The following is a 23,692-nucleotide window of genomic DNA, read 5'->3' as shown; positions in this document are numbered from 1 at the left end:
AGTTGTGCATTCAGACATGTTAGTTGGAGCATTAGCATTGTATTCGGTTGCATGGCTGAGCACAATTTAATCATTGGAATAAATCTTTACATCTTCCTTTGACTACTTATCATGACAAGTCGTTAATGTCCACAGGGTCCCCTTTCCTTGGAGAATTTTCTTGGATTATACCATTTTAACATATAATTGCATAAGAAAATCAGACAAGATTGGCAGATTTTAGTGTATAGCCACTTGCTACTTTGTAACCAATTACTATGTCTTGTTGAAAGTCATTCAAACTACTCAGTTATTTGATTCTAATGTGTATTCTCACCCAGACTGATCTACAGAAAATTGACTTTAAACTGCACTCTACACGTATTGTTTAATACTTACATTGGGAAGCTCTAATCAAGGGCATGTCTCTAATGAAATAGTCATTCAGTGTAAGACAAAAATAAGATGTTTAATGCTCTCTTTTACTTAGATGACTCACTTCATACATTTTCTGACCTGCAAGAAACAGGGCAATGGGGCTCCTCCAAGTGTTATAAACCCTTGTACTTTCATAGCATCAGATTAAATTAAACTATAATTAAATTATGCATATTAATGGTATTTTAAATGCTACATTATATCTACATATTTGATAAGAATACATTTGTAAGTTATTAGAAACATCTCAATCTACGTGTACTCACTCATTGTACCATGGTGTCAATGGCATTTGATCATTGATTTTAACATTTTCATTTTCTCCTGAAGTCTCTGTAAAATACATTCCAGAAACAGAGATTATCTTATTTCCAGGGAAATTAAACAGGACCTTATCTGACTTGTTTTTGGAGGCCCAATCAGAGGGTTGAGCTCCAATAAGAAGACCTCCTCCTTCTTTTACAAATGAAATAATGTCATCTGCCTGAGCCTCATCATAACCGGTTGTACAAAGAATGCCTAAATCTTCCTTCAGACCAGTGATCTTCTCAACCTTGTGTCCAGAGGCAGAGAGTGTTTTCTCCAAATTGTTGAAGTTTGTGTCAACTCCAATTACTGCATCTGAGGAAGGTTTCAGCCAGGATATTGCGTTCTTCAGGAAATCCATGAATTGAGGTTGATCCAAAAAGGTTTCATGGGCCATGGCTATGAGTCGTCCTTTTCCGTACTTAGAAGCAGCAATAAGGACATGCTTTGCAGGACTCACCACCACTGGGAATGCCGTGTCACCAATCAGAAGAAGGCTGCATGGCACACTGTCCCCCGAAAAATCTAGATTCTTAATACCCTTGACTAGGGACTTGTAATCTTTACTGGAAGACATTTTTATTATGAACTGAAAGAAAGAGACCAAAAAGTGTAAACATGTTAGCATAAAGATTTATAAATCAACAAAAAAACTAAGATTAACTACAAACAAATTTTAATTCCCTTCATGAGCAATTAACTTAACTAAAAATGAAAGCAATCCTCAAATCTAATAAAAAATGTGACTCTCATTGTCAAATGCATATTCAATATACCCATCTTATGTACAATGCTTCCACTGTCCCTTTTTCTATTATATGAGTGTACGAAGTATTAATTAAATTTCAGTAAATGTGTTCAATATTTTTTTCCCTCTATCATTTCTCATTATTACACAAAACTTAAGCACATCTATTATATGCTTTTTTGACTTTGTGGATTGGAAGGATGTTACCGACATCTAGTGAGAATTTCATGCCAATAGAGCACATTTAGAAAATTGGTGACGTGTTGAATGATTGTCAGCCAGTATACAATATATATATATATATATATATATATATATATATATATATTGTATAGGGTTGTACTCTCTCGGGTGCAATGGAAGGAAAGTGGGAGGCACGTTCTTTTAAAAGTTCATGTGGGTTTATGGCTTCATAAACCCCAGAAGCACAAACAGAGAGTAAACAGCCATTAGATCAGGCGAAACAAAATCACAATGTCTTTTGCAGGGCTCTGCTCCACCAGGCCTGTGGGCACACTGGCTGGGTTAGTGTTCAGTATTCAAGCTTGGTCTGGAGCCAAACACACAAGAGGCCTTCTCCTTCCCAATTCACAGACCATGTGCCAAACAACAGCCTCCATTACGTAGGCTGTAACCACACCCAGAGGTTATGTAGGTAGCCAGTCCTGCCCATCTCTCATAGCAACCTGGTCCCAGGTGCAATAAACAAACCTCTTAGCCCCTTAGTGACAGAGTCAACTTGGCACTTAATGACCAAGCCAGCTGATTTTTGCAATTCTGACCATTGTCACTTTATGAGGTTATAGTTTTGGAACGCTTCAATGTATACCACTGATTCTGAGAATGTTTTTTCGTGACATATTGTACTTCATGTCTGTGGTAAAATTTCTTCAATATAACATGCATTTATTTATGGAAAACAAGGAAATTTTGCTAAAGTTTTGAAAATTTTGCCATTTTCAAACTTTTAATTTTTGTATACTTAAATCTAGGAGTAGTGTCATACAAAATAGTTAATAAATAACATTTCCCACATGTCTATTTTACATCAGCACAATTTTGGAAACATACTGTATTTCTCGGACTATAAGACACACTTTTTACTCAAAGAATTTGAAAGGAAAATGGGGGGTGCATCTTATAGTCCGAATGCAGGCTTACCGGGAGGTTGTGGCAATGGTGTAGTAGCAAAACCGGCGGTGGCAGAGGTGTGTGGCGATGCTGAGGCTCGGTGTCAGTGGTGGGCGATGTGGAGTGCACCTGAGCAGGGTCCCTTCCTCAGGTTGCCGGCAGCAGAAATGTGGCAACGTCGCGACCCGGTGTTACACATTGTCACTCTGCACTAAAAGTATTGCATGGTGACAAGATCCTACTGAGAATACATCAGAATTGACAACCGCCGCATGCTCAGTAGAGCAGTTACTAGCTCAGCCCCTGAAATGGACATCACAGATTACTTAATTGGCAGCCACAAACAGAAAGGGACCCCTGTCCAAGAGCAGTATATTAGCCCTTAACAAACCAATAGCTCATCATAATGCACAACTCCACCTCTTTTAAAGGTGGCATTGGGTCCCTTTACCGCTTGGGCCATTCTGCGGCACAGGTTGCACCAATGATATGTCCGTCCCTGGGTGACATTTTGTTTCAGAGAAGGGACAGAGGCTGCAGCAGTGACCGTAGCCTTTGCCTCATGATGATGACTCGTTTGAGTATCCGAGCATGCAAGTGAGATTCTCAAACGGAAATAGGTAAACAAAATAAAAATAAGCAGTTAGATTAGAGAGGGACTGATAAAGACGTTTTAATTAAAGGATACTAGAAATGCTATTAGATTATTGCAATAAATATTTATTTAGGCTGAAAATAATTATCAGCTTTGAACCACCCCTTTAAGGTGCATTGACTGCACCTAAATGTATCACTAAAATGAACCTGTCAGAGGCTCTGACTCCCTAAACCACCACCATGACTGCATTGCACCCTTTTTCTACATTTTCATTAAGATAAGATAATCCTTTAATCGTCTCACCATGGGGAAAATAGCCCTTTTTGTTGCTTAGTGATGGAGGATAAATGTAAAATTAAATGTAAATTTAAAGGGGTTCGGACAACCCCTTCTCAATCACTTATTTTATTGCTCCCTGTGAAACAATAACACTTATACTGCCGGCGCAGTTCCAGGCAATCCCTGTGGAAATTCAGGATCTGCGTCACTCTCCTCTCCTTTGGGCGTACACTAAATGACATCCAAAGGAGTTGAGAGCTCAGCCACAGCTCTCACTTCCTCTATATGTTTGTATTTGTCCAAAAGTGGGGAGAGAAGCCAGCAAAGATTGGCCACAGGGATCATGTGACATCATAATCTTATGCAATAACTGGAAAAACCAGTGCTGACAAGACTGGAACTGCTCCTGACCTGGAGGTGAGTTTAGGCCTTATTATTTTAGAAGTGAGTACATAAGAATTGAGAAGAGGTTAAATCTGTTTTTGAGCTATATAAAATCAGTGGGTGATGAACGAATCAGACGGTATTGATTCTGCTGGACCAATTGTCCACTATTAAGAAATTCAAGTTGTAAGCTGTATTATCTTTGTTCCTGAATAAATATATATTCACTCTTAAACAGCTGGTCAGTACATAGATTAATCCGCTGCTAACAGGTTATTGGCCAAAAAACCCAAAGACCCAGAGAACAGCCTAGAGGAGAGACAACAACACTATAGTAAGAAGAAGAAGAAGCAAAGATGGCCACCAGCAGCAACTCTGAAGTTCACAGTGCCGAATCTGACTAAGCATAACTATTAATCCTGGAAATTCAATTATAAGAGAAGCTACATAGAAATGCACACAGGACTCTTGACCTGACCCACTACCAGAGGACTGGGTAGAGAAGTATCAAAAAGCACACAGCACTATCTCCCTCAGTATAGGGGATGATCAGATTTTGCGTGTATGTAAATGTTAAACTACAAAATAAATGTGGGAACTGCTGCAGAAAGTGCATAAAATGCTAAATCTCAGCAATAAATTCTATTTAATGAAAAATCTGTATCAGTCTAAGCTAAATAAGGGCCAAGATATGCAGGATTGCATAAGAAATACTCTAGAAATTGTGGTGCACCTGTGGGGCATTGGGGAAGATCCAAAGGATTTCTATTTTGCTGCATTACTTCGAAGCAGTCTACCAGAAAGCTATGATACTTGTAACTGCACTAGATGTGCACCTAGATTATGAGCTTACATTGAATTATGTCAGAGGAAAGCTTGTAGATTAGTATAAGTGAAAGATAGAAAGTGTAAGCAGCAGTGTGGTATTCAAAGATCTACCCAAAAATAAAAGTCACTTGAAGGAAACACTTGAGTGTTTTGTCTGCAAGAAATCAGGGCACCTAAAGACTGACTGCAGACTCTGGAAAGCTAGGATGAATCAGCTGAAAAAGCAAAATAATCATCAAAGGGTTAAAGTGCCATTATAAAAGAATATGACACTTTAAGTACTGAAGCTGCATTTACTGTTATTGCAAGTACATCAAAGCATGCATGGTTTATAGACTCTGTGGCAACTAGTCATATGATTGATGACAGAAGCTCCATTTCTAAACTTGAACAAAGTAAGTCAGAAAAAATGATCTTGGCTAATGGTCAGTATATAAATTCAGAGAGACATAACAGGAGATGGTGACATTAATTGTTAAGTCTCTCCAACACAAAGCAGAAAGATGCCAGTAAAGGACATGCTCTTTATCCTTAGTCTTGAAAGAAATCTGTTATATGTGAAGAAAAACAAGACATAGAAATGAAGTTACATTTTAAGATGACAGCTGTATCATTGTAGGTAACAGTAGGTTCGCAGGATGCAGTGACGAGACACGAGACTGGTTGAACTTTGAAAAGCAAACTTTTATAATTTGAAGCCGCTAGGGCTTTACTAAGCAACCAAAAATGGGTAAAAACAGTTGTCCTCGCAGGGACTCAGTACAACCAAACACTATTTGAAAAGACCACGACTAACCCGGCCGAGGCCGGTTACTATGGGGCCATGGTATGGCCGTCTATGAGTCCTTATACTCTATAATGTCACTTATCCGTCCTGACGTCACTCGGCCTCTCTGTTGGAGCTGCGTTGCAGTTGAAGCTGCGTTGTGGATGAAGTCACTTTGACGTCTTTGATGAGGCTGCTGTGGCGTCTTTGATGAGGCTGCCTTGGCGTCGCAGCCGCTGGGCCCAGCTGCTGAAGATTTTGAGTAGTCTTCAGGCATTCCAGCGCCCAGGAGGAGTTGGGGCACAACAGGATCTGATGGAGTCCAGAGATCAAGTAACCCCCTGTTGTAACAGCGGGGTTGCGCTTGTTTGCGAGTTCAATGGGACTCCTGTCCCCAAGCAGGGTTGTGTCGCAGTGCACAAGAGTGGCGGTTTACTGGCCACGCGCACAGCCTGAGGCTGTTTGCAGAGTGTCTCTGTTGACAAGGAACAGGCCCCAACTGCCGACTGCAGCGGGGTGAAGGTGGCTGTGAGCGGTGATAGACAGGCCGCAACCACGGGCTGAAGTGAAACGGCAGCGTCCGTGGGTAGCAGCGGACAGGCCGCAACCGCGGGCTAAAAGGGGATGGCAGCAGCTGGGAGAGGGAGCGGACAGGCGGCGGAGGGCTCGAGCTCAGCGGTAACGGTCGAGAATGACCGGGGGCAGATCATAACCCGGGATTGGGGTGGAGAGGCAGTCCCCTGTCGGTAAGCTGGGCACCTCTTTCCTGAGGGCCACTGCGTATCTACCCTCTTCTGCTGGTCTCTTCTCTCAACTGTCAGTGTCCTTCCCGTTCTCTCACGCCCCCTCCGTCTCCTGCTCCGTGTCTGACGTATCACCAACTGACTCCTCTGTGCGCTCCCTGTTCCTTTTATACTCGCCCCTCCCCTTGCTGTCCTGTCACTCTCAACAGTCCACTCTCCTCCTCTGTTCCCCGGGTACTGTTTCCTTAGGAACTCAGATGGCGGTCCCCTTGGTTCCGGCCTGGACACTCTGTGGGGGTCCTCCTCCCTACACTAACTCAAAAGAAGGTCACACATTAGCAGAAGTAAAAATTAGTGATGAGCGAGTATACTCGTTCAGCTGTCCTCCCAAGTATTTGGGCGTGCTTGGAGATTTAGTTTGTGTCGCCGTAACTGCATGATTTGCAGCTGCTAGACAGCCTGAATACATGTGGGGATTGCCTGTTTGTTAGGAAATCCCTGTATGTATTCAGGCTGTCTAGCAACCGCAAATCATTCAGCTACGGTGACATAAACTAAATCTCCGAGCACGCCCAAATACTCGGAGGACACCCAAGCATGCTTGGGAAAACCCGAGCAACGAGTACACTTGCTCATCACTAGTAAAAATCAAATATGTGTTGTACCAGCTAAAATGCAAAGAAAATGCATACACTGCTAAACATGAAAAGCACAAGAATTGTATCCATGTTTTGCACATGTGTCTTGCACATCGAGATCCAGAGACAAAGGAAAGTTAGTTCAAAAACAACTTGCTGATTTTATTACAGTCAATCTGTGTAATCAGGCAATTAAATGTATTAGCTGTCTTAAAGAAAAAATGTCAAGAAAATCCCTTCCTAAGAATAGTACTACAAAATCAGAACAGCTTCTGGACATAATACACACACGTTTGCTATCCAATGAGTACTCAAACTCCAGGAAAGAAGAGATATTTAAAGATATTGGGTCATATTATTCAAGATGTTCAGTTGCCTATTTGCTTCACAGCAAAGATGAGGTTCCAGAGAAGTTTGAAATATATCTCGCTGAAGTATATAACAAATTTAGGAGAATGCCAAAATTCTATGTGCAGATAATGGAACTGAATATACAAGTAATGAGACAGAAAATGTTTTAAGGAAGAATAGAATCCTGTTTGTGACCACTTTACCATACAACGCTGAACAGAATAATGTAGCAGAAAGAAAGAACCAGACACTTTGTGAAAGTGGAAGAAATATGCTATTTGACACAGATTTGCCAACAACATATTGAGGTGATGCAAACATGAGAGCTTTCTATCTTCAAAACAGACTACCAGGTAAAATTACTGAGAAAACTGGGAATGGAACAGCAAGAAGCCTGAACTACAACACATAAGAATATTTGGAAGTAAAGTATTTGTACAAAGAAAAACATACCAAGTGGGAATTTCATGCAAACCTGGTGGGCTACAGTGAAACCCAAACAGGATAAATAATTCTGCACCCAGAAACAAACAAGGTCACAATAAGCAGAGATGTAATGATTGATTAGAACTTTGTGTAGCTCAAGTTTCATGATATCATACCAGTAGTACAGCTGAAGCAACAACAATCTCAGTCATAATTTCACAATAAGAAGGAAAAGATGTAGAAGTTTGGTTAAGTTCTTCAACCACTTAAGAATCAACAGAAAAATCAGGTGAACCTGAAGTCAGGAAATTGTTGAGATTAGTGTTGAGCGACTTTTGTTTTTTTAGGGTCGAGTTTCGTTTCATGAAACCCGACTTTTCCAAAAGTCGGGTCGAGCAAAATTGGCCGACTATAGGGAAAAGTCGGGGTTGTCCCGAAACACGAAACCCAATGTAAGTCAATGGAGAATTAAAGTCGGCAGTGAGAGGAGGACAGGAAACACACCAACAGTGCCCATTTGAATGCCAAAAGCATAAATTCTTGTTACTGAAGCTTGTCAACCTTAATTAACTTCATAATACTAGTTACGCACTGAAAAATGGGGGTTATTTCGCTACAGTTGTGGGCGGGGGAGGGCTGGCTCCAGGTTTTCGTGGGCCCAGGGCCAAAGAGCGCCCCTTTAACACATACCACAACTCATGATGCTCCGATACAGCAGAGAAATAGCAGTATAGTACAATGAAAAATACTTCACTTCTTACATCTCATGACTGATATCCATTTTAAATTCTCCAATACCTCCAAAAACGGACAGTATATAACTCCATACAGTATTAAGGCCAGCGCTTAGTGCGCTATACAGAGTAATGAGGCCCATATATTTCTCCATACGGAATCATTATTCCCATATAATGTTTCAAACTATATATGATGAGCTCCACATAATGCTACAGTATATGTGGGTCCCAATGGATGAAGCTCCACTGTCTTATGGGCCCAAATAATGCTCCATATATAATGGGCCCCATTTCTACTGCTCTAGTGTATAATGGGCCCTGTAAATGCTGCTCCAGTGTCTGATGTCCACCTTTGGAATGCTCCAGTGTATGGTGGGCCCCATATATCTTTCACCAGAGTATAGTGCTCCCCAAAAATTGCTGTCCCAACATTGAAAACAATTACATAAGTCTCCTTGCTAGGGAATCCCTGCACTACTCTGAACTCCTTGTCGCCCCCATCTTCCATCTCACTGCACTTGGCTGTTTAGGCCCTCCCACTGGCAGAGACACTTTTGTGTACTATGCGGTGCCCTGTGCCAGTGCCATCGCCCATGAGTATGCCTCCCCACCTGCTCAAGGAACCTGCACTTTCATCTGCACCTTCCTCTTTGTCACCGTGTAAGGTGGTATAGTATGCGGGAAGGGGAACCTGAGTTTCCTCTGGGTCAGATTCTGGCTGTGTAGAGTGCGAGGGGAATGTAGTGGTCTGGGTCAATGTACCAGCAGCATCATCCAGCAGTGGCTGGGCCTCAGTGCACTTGTGGCGTCCCCAAGAGTACGGTCGCCACTGTGGCATTGCCTTCCACCTAGGGAGTGTGTTGTCAAGCTTGGGAGCAACGAAGGATCTCTCTAGCAGTGAAACCAACACACAACACATTTCCCACTCCAGGCCAGCAGGGAGACCTCTGAACCTGACTGCTGAGGAGCTGCTCTCTGTGGTCGGGAGGAGGTAAGTTAGGGCACTCTGTGCAGGGAAGGGGAAGTGTGTGGACGTGAGAAGGGGAGCTGGAGGATGAGCAGAGTTAAGGCTCACTCCTAGCTGGAGCGCATGGTCCGGATTCCGGTCTCCGAGTTTGAAGGGACACTGACGTTCCTGCAGCAGAAACCGGGGGAAGTAGCAGCTATAAATGCTCTGTACCCAACTAAGGCTCGGAGGCCCCAGCATCGACGTGTGCGAGGCAGAAGGAAAAGGCTACAGCTGTCTGCCATACAAGTAAAGTCTGAGGAAAATCTGTTAGACAGGAGGCGTTTCAGTGAACCACGGTCCTGTGAGTGCTTCCCCCACAAGCGCTAGAAAGGAGACATTCAGGAAGGTACATGTTGGCGGAGTGTTGGAAGGGAGCTTTCCATTCTGGTCCCGGAGGTTGGCAGAGGTCCTGACCCGGAGGACACAGCACGGAGGCAGGCATCTGTGTAACCTGCAGACTGTGAGTAAAGCTTTGGAACTGTACGCTCTGGTGTCCTACAGTTATTCCAGCACCGCTACATCTGGGTACCAGCACCTACACCGCCTGTGCCTTTCCCCATCACTACATCTACACTTCCCTGGGACTCCAGCTCCACCTGTGGGGAGCTTCACCATCTTTGCTGCACAACACCATCAGTCCCAGAGGATCTGCATGCAGCGTCGGCCTAACATCTATGTTGCCGAACACCACAGGTGGCGTCAAACTATCTATATAAACTCTTTACCATTATACCACGCCATTTACATGGGCGCCCAGGGCCACCGTCCGGGTCACCGCTGCTGTGACACATCCCACTGACACCGGCCCGATACCGAGTACCCCACAGCCCTGGGAGGGCGACCCATATGCCGACTGCTGATCGGGCGGCGTTATTCCCACGAACCTCCAAACAGCGTCCCTGAAGGCAAAGTTTTTGGTTTCCGGAGGCAGTATGATCGCAAAGCTCAACCATAAAGGAATGTCCAAAAGGGCACCACCAGGAGTGGAGCCTGTGGCTTAATTGGACTGCACCCGGGAAACCACTACCATACAAGCTACAGAAAAGATGGACAGATTGCAAGCTTTGTCGATTCTGTGTGTGGTGTGGTATGTCCGTTTGTAGTTGTGCTAGCGATTTCTCAGCTTTATTCCGTTAACGACCGAGACTCCGGCATGGCCCCGCGGTACGCGTCAAGCTTACTAGAGGGATACGCGAGGCTGTGGCATGTGAGATCGAGCAATAACAGGTCTAGCATTCCACTCCATGTCCGGGGCTGCATGCACGCTACACTGAAAGGACCAGCTTTTATCGCTTACAGGTGCAGATAACCTGCTGAACTCCGTTAGTGATGGGGATCTGGGATTCAGATTATTCCCCGCGAACGATGATTTCCCAGTAAGTTCAGGTCAACCGCAATTCCGGAGTTAGGCCTAACCGTCATTCCTGAAAAAATTACGTGTCCAAACCACAGGTGCTGTAGCTTGCTTAACAGCTCGGCAGCCGTTCTCAGGCCCAGTATGGATTCAACAACATTGTAGAAAGTTGATAAAGGGTACAGTTTCACCGGATAACACGTATATATGTAGCCTAATTTACACATTAAAAATATATGTCTATAGATCAGGAGGCAGACTCAGATGTTCTCAGGCCCAGTATGGATTTGACCAGATTGTACAAAGTTGAGAAAGGGTACTTTATCACTGGATAGCAGGTATATATAGCATAGTTTAAACATGTAAAATCTCCGTGTTCTCAGTATGGATTACACAGCAATCTAAAAAGTGGAAAAAAGGAAATGCATTTGAGGCGTACACAACTATATACTTTTGGTGTTATTTTTAAATCTTCATATATATTTCTGTCTCAGTAATACAGTCCAGCCTCTCCGCAATAGGAAATGAGATGCATACAATTAGTGACATAAAGGCTATTGATTGCAGAAATCTAGGAATTATTATTCACGGGAAAAACTTCCGTCACAATTCTCATAGGCGATGCTGACCCTCAATTAATTTGTGTGTTGAGACAGTGAAAACATTTTTTTGTGAATAAAGTCTTGCTGTATCGCACTTCCGTTGATTCCATCACTGTTACTCATCTCAATCCAATTTTTATCACAGGGAGCGATGTAAACATGGTGCTCACTGGCTATCATGATCTGTCACGTAACTTTGGAGTGCAAAAGACAGAAGCCACAGGCCGTAGGCGATTCTATTTGATTGGCATGAGAGGGCACATTTTGAAATGTGCGCCGGAATGTCACACGTTTGTGAGTAGGAAAACTGTGAAAGCTGATGATAAACCACCACTGCATGTAATTGTGAGTCGACGTCCATAAGAAATGGAAGCCACTGATCATCTGGAGCTAGAGCCTGGCCAGCAGGACAGGGCATAGCTATATCTTAAACATCATCTTTCAGTTCAATCAATTTGTAGTGGCAGTCCCAGTGAATGATTTGACAGCCCAGACTACACAGCGGAGGAGCAGGGAGAGGTAAACATTGCAAATGCTGGGGCCCTGCCCAAGAAAGGGGGGCACACTCGTGGGCGTCGGTACTGGCACTGGGCCCCTCATAGTATGGCGGTGTGTCTGACGGCGGGTGTGCACCACCACTGTCAGAGACATTTGATTGCACTATGAGGGACCCTATGCCAGTGCCCGCACCCAAGAGTCGGCCTACCCACCTGTCCAGGGCAACGGCACTCGCACGGTTTTGTGCGCTAGGTGGTGACCCCGGCCATGGGGGGGGCCGCCCACTTAGGGAGGTTTACAAAGTGGCATATGTAGATGTGGGTCATTCAGCTGCTGCAAAAGGCGAAATAGGTCAAGTTTGCGGAATAGGAGGAGGACCAAAGCAAGCCATTTTTCTGGCAACCTATGTGTCATCAAGGGAAGGTGGGACAAAATCCTTGGAAACCCATGCATGGTTCATTTTAACGAAGGTTAGATCATCCACATTTTGGGTTGACAGACGGGTCCTTTTTTCTGTCAGGATTGATCCAGCTGCACTGAAGACTCTTTCCGATAGCACACTTGCAGCTGGGCAAGCGAGCTCCTGTAAGGCATATTGTGCCAATTCAGGCTAGGTGTCCAGTTTAGCGGCCCAATAGTCAAAGGGGAATGACCTGTGCGGGAGAACATCGATATGGGAGGAAAAGTAGTTGTTAACCATAGTTGACAACTGCTGTCTGCTGTCACTTTCCATCGATGCAGTATTACCAGTTGTGTGAGCGGTCCGTGAAAAATCAGTCCACAACATTGTCATGAAACCCCTGTCTCTAACGCCACTTCTGCTGTGTGCACCACGAACACCTCTGCCAAGCTGCCCCCGGCCCGTACGGCTCGTGTGAGAACCATCACCGCTGTTGTGTGCTGGGAATGCCTCAACCAACCGGTTAACCAGAGTTGCTTGTTTAGTAGCCAATATTAGGTCAAGGTTCTCCTGTGGCATGATGTTTTGTAATTTGCCTTTATAGCGTGGATCCAGGATGCTGGCCAACCAGTAGTCGTCATCGTTCATCATTTTGGCAATGCGTGGGTCCCTTTTTAGGATCTGCCTGGCATAATCTGACATGTGGGCCAATGTTCCCGGTGTCAATGATGCACTGCGAGGGCTGGGTGGAGGAGTACTTTCTGGCAAATCCACATCCCTCCAGTCACGCACAAACGCTGTACCAGACCTTGCCACGCCAACATTTTCACTTGCCCCACGAGATGCATCCTCCTCCCCTAAGTAATCATCCCCATCATCATCCTCCTCTTCTTCCTCCACCTCGTCCAGGAGAGGTCCCTGAGCAGACAATGGCTGAATGTCATCAAGGATTCCCTCCACCTCTTCCTCCTCGTCAACATTGGCTGCAGATGCCTGCTCCTTAAGGTGCGTCAAAGTTTGCATGAGCAGACGCATAAGTGGGATGCTCATGCTTAGGATGGCGTCGTCTGCGCTTACCAGCCGTGTGCATTCCTCAAAACACTGAAGGACTTTACAGAGGTCTTTCAGCTTCGACCACTGCACACCTGTCAACTCCATGTCTGCTCTCAAAGTGCCTGGCCGTGTATCCTCCCACAAATGCATTATGGCCTGCCTCTGCTCGCACAGCCGCTCAACCATGTGCAGGGTGGAGTTCCACCTTGTTGCAATGTCGATAATGAGGCGGTGGTTGGGAAGGTGGAGCAATCGCTGCAGCTTCTGCATATGAATGGAGTGTACAGGCGACCGGCGGATGTGCGCGCACAGTCTTCGCACCTTCTGGAGCAGGGCTGTTAACTCCGGATAATTATTGAGGAAGCACTGCACCACCAGGTTCAAGGTGTGAGCCAAGCAAGGTATGTGGCTGAGTTTTGAAAGGGCTATGGCTGCCACAAAATTACGGCCGTTATCACTAACTACCTTGCCTGCCTCAAGATGTACACTGCCCAGCCATGACTCAGTTTGTCGCTTCAAGTACTCGGCCAGCACCTCGGCGGTGTGTCTGTCGCCCAAACACATCATCTGCAACACAGCCTGCTGACGCTTTCCACTAGCTGCTTGATAGGGGGACACCTCGTGTGCAACAGTGGCAGCTGCAGATGGAGTGCTCGTACGACTGCGCTCTGTGGACGAGCTTTCGCTTCTGGAGGAGGAGGAGGAGGAGGAGGGTCGAACGCCTAAAGCCAACTGTTTCCTATACCGTGGGCTAGGCAGCACTGTCCCACCACCGCTGTCCCCTGTGGACCCTGCATCCACCACATTAACCCAGTGCGCAGTGATGGACATGTAACGGCCCTGGCCATGCCGACTGGACCATGCATCAGTTGTGAGGTGCACCTTTCCATTCACTGACTGCTTGAGTGCATGGACAATGCGGTCTTTCACATGATGGTGGAGGGCTGGGATGGCTTTGCGAGAGAAGAAGTGGCGACTGGGTAGGTCATAGCGTGGTACTGCATAGGCCATGAGTTCGCGGAAAGCTGCGCTTTCCACCAACCGATAGGGCATCATCTCTAACGAAATTAGTTTGGCAATGTGGGCGTTCAAACCCAGTGTACGCGGATGAGAGACTGAGTACTTTCTTGACCTACTCATAGTGTCTGGGAGGGTGAGCTGGACTTGAGAGCTGCATATGGTGAAAGTAGCGGTGGACAGGGCGGACTTAGAGAGGGTTGATGATGGTGATGGAGTTGGTGTTCTTTCTGATGGCCTAGATTCAGTCTTTCGTTGATATAACAGTGGGATTCCCTGACTGCTGTGGCCTTGCAACGACACCTCAACATTTGCTGCTGTGCTAACCGGTGGGCTTACAGTGGGGGAAACAATGTAGCGTTGCTGACTACCTTCTTTGTGATCAGTTGCACATGTGGTACTTGAGGTTTGGTGTTGTGTCCACGCTTGCAAGTGCATGCTGGTTAAATGTCTAAGCATGCAACTGGTATTCAAATTTTTCAGATTTTTCCCTCGGCTAAAGGTCTTTGCGCACTTCTTACAGATAACCTTGGCCTGGTCATGAGGATTTTGTTCAAAAAAGTGCCACACTGCACTCTTCCTACTTTGGCAGACATTTTACGGCCTAGCACGCTGTGATATTTTGACCCTCTGGACAAGCTGTCCAGCAACTCTTTTGATTTTTGGAACCTGTCTTTGGAGTGCTCCGGGCCTGCCAGATAACAGCTGTTGCGATGTCGATGCCTGCTGTGGATGCTCCTCCTCCTCCTCATCTGAGCTATTGGAAGCAGCACCCTCTTCCCCCAATGGATGCCAATCTGGGTCAACAACTGGGTCATCCATCACCTCCTCTTCAATGTCATGTGCACCTTCCTCTGTGTCACCATGTATGGTGGTATAGTGTGCGGGAAGGGGCACCTGAGTCTCGTCAGGGTCAGAATCTGGCTCTGTACACTGCGAGGACATTGTAGTGCTCTGAGTGAATATACCAGCAGAATCATCTATCAGTGGCTGTGCATCAGTGCACTCCATGTCAGATTCATCTTGGCCTGGGTAATTCACCATTTCACTTGATAATCCAGGCATGGTATGTGAAAACAGCTCCATGGAGTAATCAGTAGTATGGCCTGCGTCATCCTTCAATCTTGGTTGGGGTGAAGGACACAAGGAAAGGTGTGGTTCATGAACATGAGCCTCCAATGACGACTCAGTGCTTTTATTTTTTACAACTTCAGAAGAGGAGGTGATAGAGCTGGAGGCTGAGTCAGCAATGTAAGTCAAAACTTTTTCCTGAAGCTCTGGCTTTAAAAGCGGTTTGCCAACTCCTAGAAAACTAAGCCTTCGAGGACTTGTGGAGCCAGACGATGACGCAGGCTCAACACCTCCTGCATTCGGTCCTATTTTGCTTTTGCCACTACCATCAGATCCACCACCAACACCATCAGTACCAGCTGCCAACCCCCGCCCAATTCCACGGCCTCTTCCACCAGCCTTCCTCATTTTTGGTAAAAATGTAGACAAAATCCAACAAACTATATAGTAATGTAAAACAAGGTACAAGGTGTCTATAGGACAGGGGAGATTTTGAATTTCTGCACACACTTGTGGACACTGGACACTTTTGGATTGTGTGAGGCCCACTGAATATCACAGCGCTATGTCACAGGCTCGATGTCGCAGGTGTGAAAAATGTCACTAGAGGATAACGGAGATTTTGAATTTCTGCACACACTTGTGGACACTGGACACTTTTGGATTGTGTGAGGCCCACTGAATATCACAGCGCTATGTCACAGGCTCGATGTCGCAGGTGTGAAAAATGTCACTAGAGGATAGCGGAGATTTTGAATTTCTGCACACACTTGTGGACACTGGACACTTTTGGATTGTGTGAGGCCCACTGAATATCACAGCGCTATGTCACAGGCTCGATGTCGCAGGTGTGAAAAATGTCACTAGAGGATAGCGGAGATTTTGAATTTCTGCACACACTTGTGGACACTGGACACTTTTGGATTGTGTGAGGCCCACTGAATATCACAGCACTATGTCACAGGCTCGATGTCGCAGGTGTGAAAAATGTCACTAGAGGATAACAGAGATTTTGAATTTCTGCACACACTTGTGGACACTGTACACTTTTGGATTGTGTGAGGCCCACTGAATATCACAGCGCTATGTCACAGGCTTGATGTCGCAGGTGTGAAAAATGTGACTAGAGGATAACGGAGATTTTGAATTTCTGCACACACTTGTGGACACTGGACACTTTTGGATTGTGTGAGGCCCACTGAATATCACAGCGCTATGTCACAGGCTTAATGTCGCAGGTGTGAAAAATGTGACTAGAGGATAACGGAGATTTTGAATTTCAGCACACACTGGTGGACACTGGACACTTTTGGATTGTGTGAGGCCCAGTGAATATCACAGAGCTATGTCACAGGCAGAAATTGGCTAGTGTATGACAAACTACAAGGTGTATATAGAATTGGGAAGAATAGGAATCTCCCTAGAGTGTAGGTCTGTAAGAACGGAACAAGTCCTCGACTTATCCTTACAGAGCGACACACAGATAGCTTCACTGTGGCCGTGATAACAGCCGATAGACGGTACTGAGAGAGGAGCGTGCACGTACACGGCTGTCCGGTGTACGTAAAATTGTCAAGTTCCGTGTTTTTTAAGTATACGGACTGACACATGCTGTCTCTCTATAGTTTTGAATGTGATCAAACAGCAAATATATTTAACTGTTTGAAAACTAGACAAAACTAGAAGGTGCAGGTCTGTAAGAACGGAACATGTCCTCGACTTATCCTTACAGAGCAACACACAGATAGCTTCACTGTGGCCGTGATAACAGCTGTTACACGGTACTGAGAGAGTAGTGTGCACGTACACGGCTGTCCAGTGTACGTAAAATTGTCAAGCTCCGTGTTTTTAAGTATACGGACTGACACACGCTGTCTCTCTATAGTTTTGAATGTGATCAAACAGCAAATATATTTAACTGTTTGAAAACTAGACAAAACTAGAAGGTGCAGGTCTGTAAGAACGGAACATGTCCTCGACTTATCCTTACTGAGCGACACACAGATAGTTTCACTGTGGCCGTGATAACAGCCGTTACACGGTACTGAGAGAGGAGCGTGCACGTACACAGCTGTCCGGTGTACGTAAAATTGTCAAGCTCTGTGTTTTTTAAGTATACGGACTGACACACGCTGTCTCTCTATAGTTTTGAATGTGATCAAACAGCAAATACACTGTGTTCCAAATTATTATGCAAATGATATTTTTCTATGATTTTCCTAAATGGTCAGTACAAATGACAGTCAGTCTAATAAAAGTCATCACCCGTTAGAGTATGCATCAAATTTTATTGAAGAAACCTCCCAATGGTAACAGTATAATCTCCAAAATGAATAAAAAATCAAATTGCACTGTTCCAAATTATTAGGCACAGTAGAATTTCTAAACATTTGATGTTTTAAAGAACTGAAAATGTTCATTTGTGGAATTTGCAGCATTAGGAGGTCACATTCACTGACCAAAAAAGCTTTTTAACTCCAAAACATCCTAACAGGCCAAGTTATGTGTTAACATAGGAACCCTTCTTTGATATCACCTTCACAATTCTTGCATCCATTGAACTTGGGAGTTTTTGGAGAGTTTCTGCTTGTATTTCTTTGCATGAAGTCGGAATAGCCTCCCAAAGTTGCTGTTTTGATGTGAACTGCCTCCCACCCTCATAGATCTTTTGCTTGATGATACGCCAAAGGTTCTCTATAGGGTTGAGGTCAGGGGAAGATGGGGGCCACGCCATGAGTTTATCTCCTTTTATGCCTATAGCAGTCAATGACTCAGAGGTATTCTTTGCAGCATGAGATGGTGCATTGTCATGCATGAAGATGATTTTGCTCCTGAAGGCATGTTTCTGCTTTTTATACCATGGAAGACAGCTGTCAGTCAGAAACTCTATATACAGTACTTTGCAGAGGTCATTTTCACACCTTCAGGAACCTTAAAGAGCCCTACCAGCTGTTTCCCCATGATTCCGGCCCAAAACATGACTCCTCCTCCTCCTTGCTGAAGTCGCAGCCTTGTTGGGACATAGTGGCCATCCACCAACCATCCATCTGGACCATCCAGGGTTGCTCGACACTCATCAGTAAACAAGACTGTATGAAAATTAGTCTTCATGTATGTCTGGGCCCACTGCTACCATTTCTGCTTGTGAACACTGTTTAGGGGTGGCCGAATGGTAGGTTTATGCACCACAGCAAGCCTTTGAAGGATCCTACACCTTGAGGTTCGAGGGACTCCAGAGGCACCAGCAGCTTTAAATATTTGTTTGCTGGTTTGTAATGGCTTTTTAGCAGCTGCTCTCTTAATCTGATGAACTTGCCTGGCAGAAACCTTCCTCATTCTGCCTTCATCAGCACAAACGTGTCTGTGCTCAGAATCAACCACAAATCTCTTAACAGTACGATGGTCACGTTTAAATTTTTGGGAAATATCTAATGTTTTCATCTCTTGACCAAGGTATTGCACTATTTGATGCTTTTCAGCAGCAGAGTGGTCCTTTTTATTTCCTAAATTCCTTGAAACCTGTGCCCTGCTTAATAATGTGGAACATCATTCTCAAGTAGTTTTCCTTTAATTGGGCTCACCTGGTAAACTAATTATCACAGGCATTTGAGATTGATTTCAGTGATCCAAAGAGCCCTGATACACAATACCATCTATGAGTTTATTTGAAAAACAAAAAATTACATCTTTATGACACTTAAATCCAATTTGCATAATAATTTGGAACGTAGTGTATATTTAACTGTTTGAAAACTAGACAAAACTAGAAGGTGCAGGTCTGTAAGAATGGAACATGTCCTCGACTTATCCTTACAGAGCGACACACAGATAGCTTCACTGTGGCCGTGATAACAGCCGTTACACGGTACTGAGAGAGGAGCGTGCACGTACACGGCTGTCCGGTGTATGTAAAATTGTCAAGCTCCGTGTTTTTTAAGTATACGGACTGACACACGCTATCTCTCTATAGTTTTGAATGTGATCAAACAGCAAATATATTTAACTGTTTGAAAGCTAGACAAAACTAGAAGGTGCAGGTCTGTAAGAACGGAACATGTCCTCGACTTATCCTTACAGAGTGACACACAGATAGCTTCACTGTGGCTGTGATAACAGCCGTTACACGGTACTGTGTGAGGAGTGTGCACCGCTATATGGTGTGAAAAAATGCACGCTCAGTACCTCACCAGGACAAAAAAAAAATTGGGATTGCTTTTAAAAAAGCAGTTTGCAGAGCAGTGGGTAAACAGCAATGCAGCCGTCAGGAAGCCTTAGAAGGCAGTCTAACAACCAACACCGCTGATCCAGCAAAATATAGCCTCCACTTGCACTGCACACACAGTGACTGGTGTGTTGTACAGGCAAAATCGCTAGCAGCAGAAGCAGTTTTTGGTGTCTTCTTCCCTGCCTAACGCTCTCCCTACAAAATCATCATCAGCAGCAGCAGCGCTCCCTATTCTGAGATCAGCATGAGTAACATGGCGGTCGGCGTGCACGCCCTTTTATACCCCCTGTGATGCCCACCAAAGCAAGCCAATCACTTGCATGCCCTTCTGAAAGATGGTGGTGACCCCTGCCTATGTCATCACATTGCCCACAGTGTCCGTAGATCCTGATTGGCTGAAAAAGAGCGCAAAACAAACTTTTGAAACGCGACTTTGGCGCTTAAGTCGCCGACCTCGTGGCCGACCTCATCCTAGGGTCGGGTTTCGTTTCATGAAACCCGACTTTGCCAAAAGTCGGCGACTTTTGAAATTTTTCGACCCGTTTCGCTCAACTCTAGTTGAGATCAAACAAGAGTATTCTAGCTAAGTGTCGATCCTACTTTATCAAAACACTACCTGATTCAGATGCGCAGTCATGGGATGAAATGCAACAATGAAGTGGATTAATGCTGCAAATGAGGAAATGTAACAACCGGCATGTCGGTCATTGCTTGGGACGAGAATACGGTGCTGAATCAAAACTCAATATGAAGGTAAACCAACTTTTTCTTTATATCTACTGCAAAAAATGGCAGAATTTTCTCTCCCAACACAATATGGCCACAACAGCCACAACTCAAACAATACAAGTTATGCCGCCAAGTGTCAGCTTCACAGAAAAGAATCAGACTACCCCAAGACTATACCACCCCTCCCTTATCTGTAATGGGCCTACACGGGGTTATACTGTGACTGTGACACATGGTCCTCTCAGGAATACAATCTTACACCCGCCTCCCGACTAACTTACAATAAATCACGGGTACCCGTTTTATTCCCAATATATATATATATCACAGTATAAACTCAATGTATTCGCAGTGCACTGTATTATTGTTGAAAACTCAGCCAGAATCTTGAAGCACAGGAATCCACCCAGTCTCTATTAGTTCGTATGCAATTCTTAGTGCAAGAGTGTCCTTAAATAAGCTGTGAATCCTATCTAGCTATCCCTAGCTAACTACACATTCGGTGACCGGTCACACTTTTCTGGTTATTTACAAGAGCCGCTTTCTTGAAATCACATGGTCCCTAAACAGGAATGCCTCAAGCATTCTGGATTTCCCTCTCTCCATCACTGCGCTGCTTCTCCTCAAAAGATGCCCAGAAAAAAACTCTCTGAGGTAATGTGTCCTGTTTCCAGAATCTTCTTGTCCGCAACTCAAGGGCAACCTCCTGTGGCTGAACAATATTACTGCAACAGCATTGTAATTATCTTGTCTATTACTCAAAGGTGACCTCCGGTGACTGAACAAAGTTACTGCATCAACATTGTTTATGGTAGAAAAACATCACCTTACTACAGAAATGAAGTCCCTTTTTCAAACTCAAACTTGGAAACTCACCAAACTACCGCAAGGCAAGAAAGCAATCAAATGTAAATGGGTTTTGAGACCAAGCATGACTCTAAAAGCAAGATTTACAGATTTAAAGCAAGATTATTTGCAGAAATATGGTGGAGATTATGATGCCACATTTACCTCCCATCTCTAAGCCGCTCTACTTTGACGTTTGGTAGAGCGGCTTAGTATACATTTTTTGCAAAAAGCTTATCAACTAAATACCCTGTTTTGTAATTATCTTTTTACTAGCACTTGCTGTTTACTGTTACTTTTTTACAACAGAGCATTTTTATACGTTTGTTTTACTGTGTTTTTCTGTGTTTTCAGTCTTCTGGTGGTGTGAATAGTGTCATACAGACTTATTCACTGTGTGCATGGCCCATGTGTTTTTGTCTAATAGGTTTCTTGTTTATGCAAGATGGGGAGGTTTCCACCCCTTCCTTATGGGCCGCGCACACAAAAGCCGTCTTCCATAGCGTGTCCACATCGGACCTTACCTGCCTGAATCCTGCTTACGCAGGTACTATACAGATGATCAGGTTTATAAATACATCGGTCAGGACCGCTCTGAAATGGGTATACCTTGACGTTTGGTAGAGCAGCTTAGCATACATATTTTGCAAAAAACGTATCAACTAAATACCCTGTTTTGTAATTATCTTTTTACTAGCACTTACTTGCTGTTTACTGTTACTTTTTTTACAACAGAGTATTTTATACATTTGTTTTACTGTGTTTTTCTGTGTTTTAAGTACCTGGGATCTTGTAGTCCTTATGTGAGTTGGGGATCTTTGTCTTGTCCGTGGTCATTATAAATGGACAGGTTTTACATTTTTTTCTGGTTGCAAGGAAAGGTTCCTGCAGCTGTTGAGGAGGACAGGGAGCTTCTGACAATGATGCTTCTTAAATTTGGGGGGCAGTCCAAGAGTATATTTCTGCCACTTAATGAATTAGGTATACAGTACTCCAGTGAGCCTCTTCTTTATAGGGAATGCCTTTCTTTAGCTCAAAAGTCTGGAGTCACTCTATGCGACTGCAGACTTCTAAATACTCACAGCGCGTTCCGACTTGACGTGTGGCTCCACTCAAATAATTTGTATTGAGCGAGGCTGCACATGTCTACCCAGAATGTGGCTGGAAGTATGTAATGTATATCGCATGTTTGTGTTCCCATGACCACCTTCCCAGGCCCTGAAATTGGAAAATCCTGACAGCAAACGTCATGCATGCTGTGAGGATTCACAAGTCTTCAGTCACAGAGTGACTGCATACTTTCGTGCCAAACCTACACAACCCTTTTAAGACTGGCTTGCGCAATCCCATTTTTAATGAGTCTACCCCTATGTGTAAAGTCTCACTAATTTTTCACCTTGTTTATTACCTCTGAAACTGAAATGGCTTTAGGGAACATGATAGGGAAAATAAAGGGTACATGAGAGAAAGGTCACATGAAAGCAACAAAAGATAATAGAAAAAAGCCTAAAGGTACTGTCACACTTAGCGATGTACCAGCGATCCTGACCAGCGATATGACGCGGTCAGGATCGCTGGTACATCGCTAAGTGGTCGTTAGTGAGCTGCCACACAGGCAGATCTCACCAGCGACATCGCAGGGGTCGGGGGTCGCTACTTACCTGTCAGACGAGGTGATCCTGACGTCCTTCCGCCCGCATCCACGCGTCGCTCGTCGCCACAGCAGGAAGCCCAGCAGGAAGCTGACGATGAGAAATGGTCCAGGACGTTCACGCGATCAGCGATAACCAGCGGGGGAGCGGTTGGAGGTAAGTATCAGACATAGTGATATCGCTAGCAATATCGCTATAACGTCACAAAAACCAGTGACGTTATAGTGATATTGCTAGCGATATCGCATAGTGTGACAGGCCCTTAAAGAACAGTCCTATTCTTCATTTCGTGCATTACCTGTGTCAGACCTCGAAATTGAAAAGTGAGACCCAACTGATGATCAATGAGCCCAAAATGGTCACATTAGATACAGCTCACATTATATATAGGCAGCCAGAATGGAGAAAGTATTGACAAGACAATAATAATGTGGGAATAGTAAAGAAATATCACCAGTGTTTGAGAGTTTGCTTATATAAAGAATCTTGTGATATTCATGTGTTTAAACTATGTTGGTGAAGCAGTTGCTTATCAACATTCAGTAGACAAATAGTATCACCTGTATCTGCTTATTATTTTATTAGATTTTATATTGTACTATACATGGCTTACCGATCCCGATTCATCGTGCCTTTGCACTTGTTTTTGTCCAGTTTTGTGTGTTTTGCACCTTATTTTGCTTGCATCCAATTATCTGTTTATACCCTTTTTAAAATCTTTTTTATTTGTGTCTGCCTGTTTTTTTTCTCCTCAGTTTTGTGGGTGGAGTTTAGCAATTCATAGAATTATACAGTGTTAGAGTTGGAAGGCACCTCAAGGGTCATCATGTCCAACCCCCTGCTTAAAGCAGGATTCACTGAACTATCTCAGACAGATGTCTGTC

At 44.4% G+C, this 23,692-nt stretch overlaps 1 protein-coding gene across 3 annotated transcripts in view; it reads right to left on the bottom strand.

The window, feature by feature from the left end:
* Positions 1 to 23,166, bottom strand: part of LOC141092952 (TRPM8 channel-associated factor homolog) — a 168,347-nt gene extending 145,181 nt beyond the window's left edge. The window contains exons 1-2 of one of the 3 annotated variants that reach the window (XM_073579330.1): positions 23,107 to 23,166; positions 684 to 1,312 (exon numbers count right to left, since the gene is read on the bottom strand). In XM_073579330.1, coding sequence (XP_073435431.1) covers positions 684 to 1,300 — 617 coding nt within the window. In that variant the 5' untranslated portion in view covers positions 1,301 to 1,312; positions 23,107 to 23,166. Of the gene's footprint in view, positions 1 to 683; positions 1,352 to 22,817; positions 23,047 to 23,106 lie in introns of those variants that run through there. The other 2 variants (XM_073579331.1, XM_073579329.1) reach the window with 2 other exon arrangements.
* Positions 23,167 to 23,692: the final 526 nt, after the last annotated feature.

This window comes from Dendrobates tinctorius, unplaced genomic scaffold (assembly GCF_039654945.1).
Source record: "Dendrobates tinctorius isolate UK_male_01 unplaced genomic scaffold, ASM3965494v1 ptg000062l, whole genome shotgun sequence".
Lineage (NCBI taxonomy): Eukaryota > Metazoa > Chordata > Amphibia > Anura > Dendrobatidae > Dendrobates > Dendrobates tinctorius.
The sequence above is the reverse complement of the archived record's forward strand: the minus strand, read 5'-3'. Positions and strand labels throughout refer to the sequence as shown.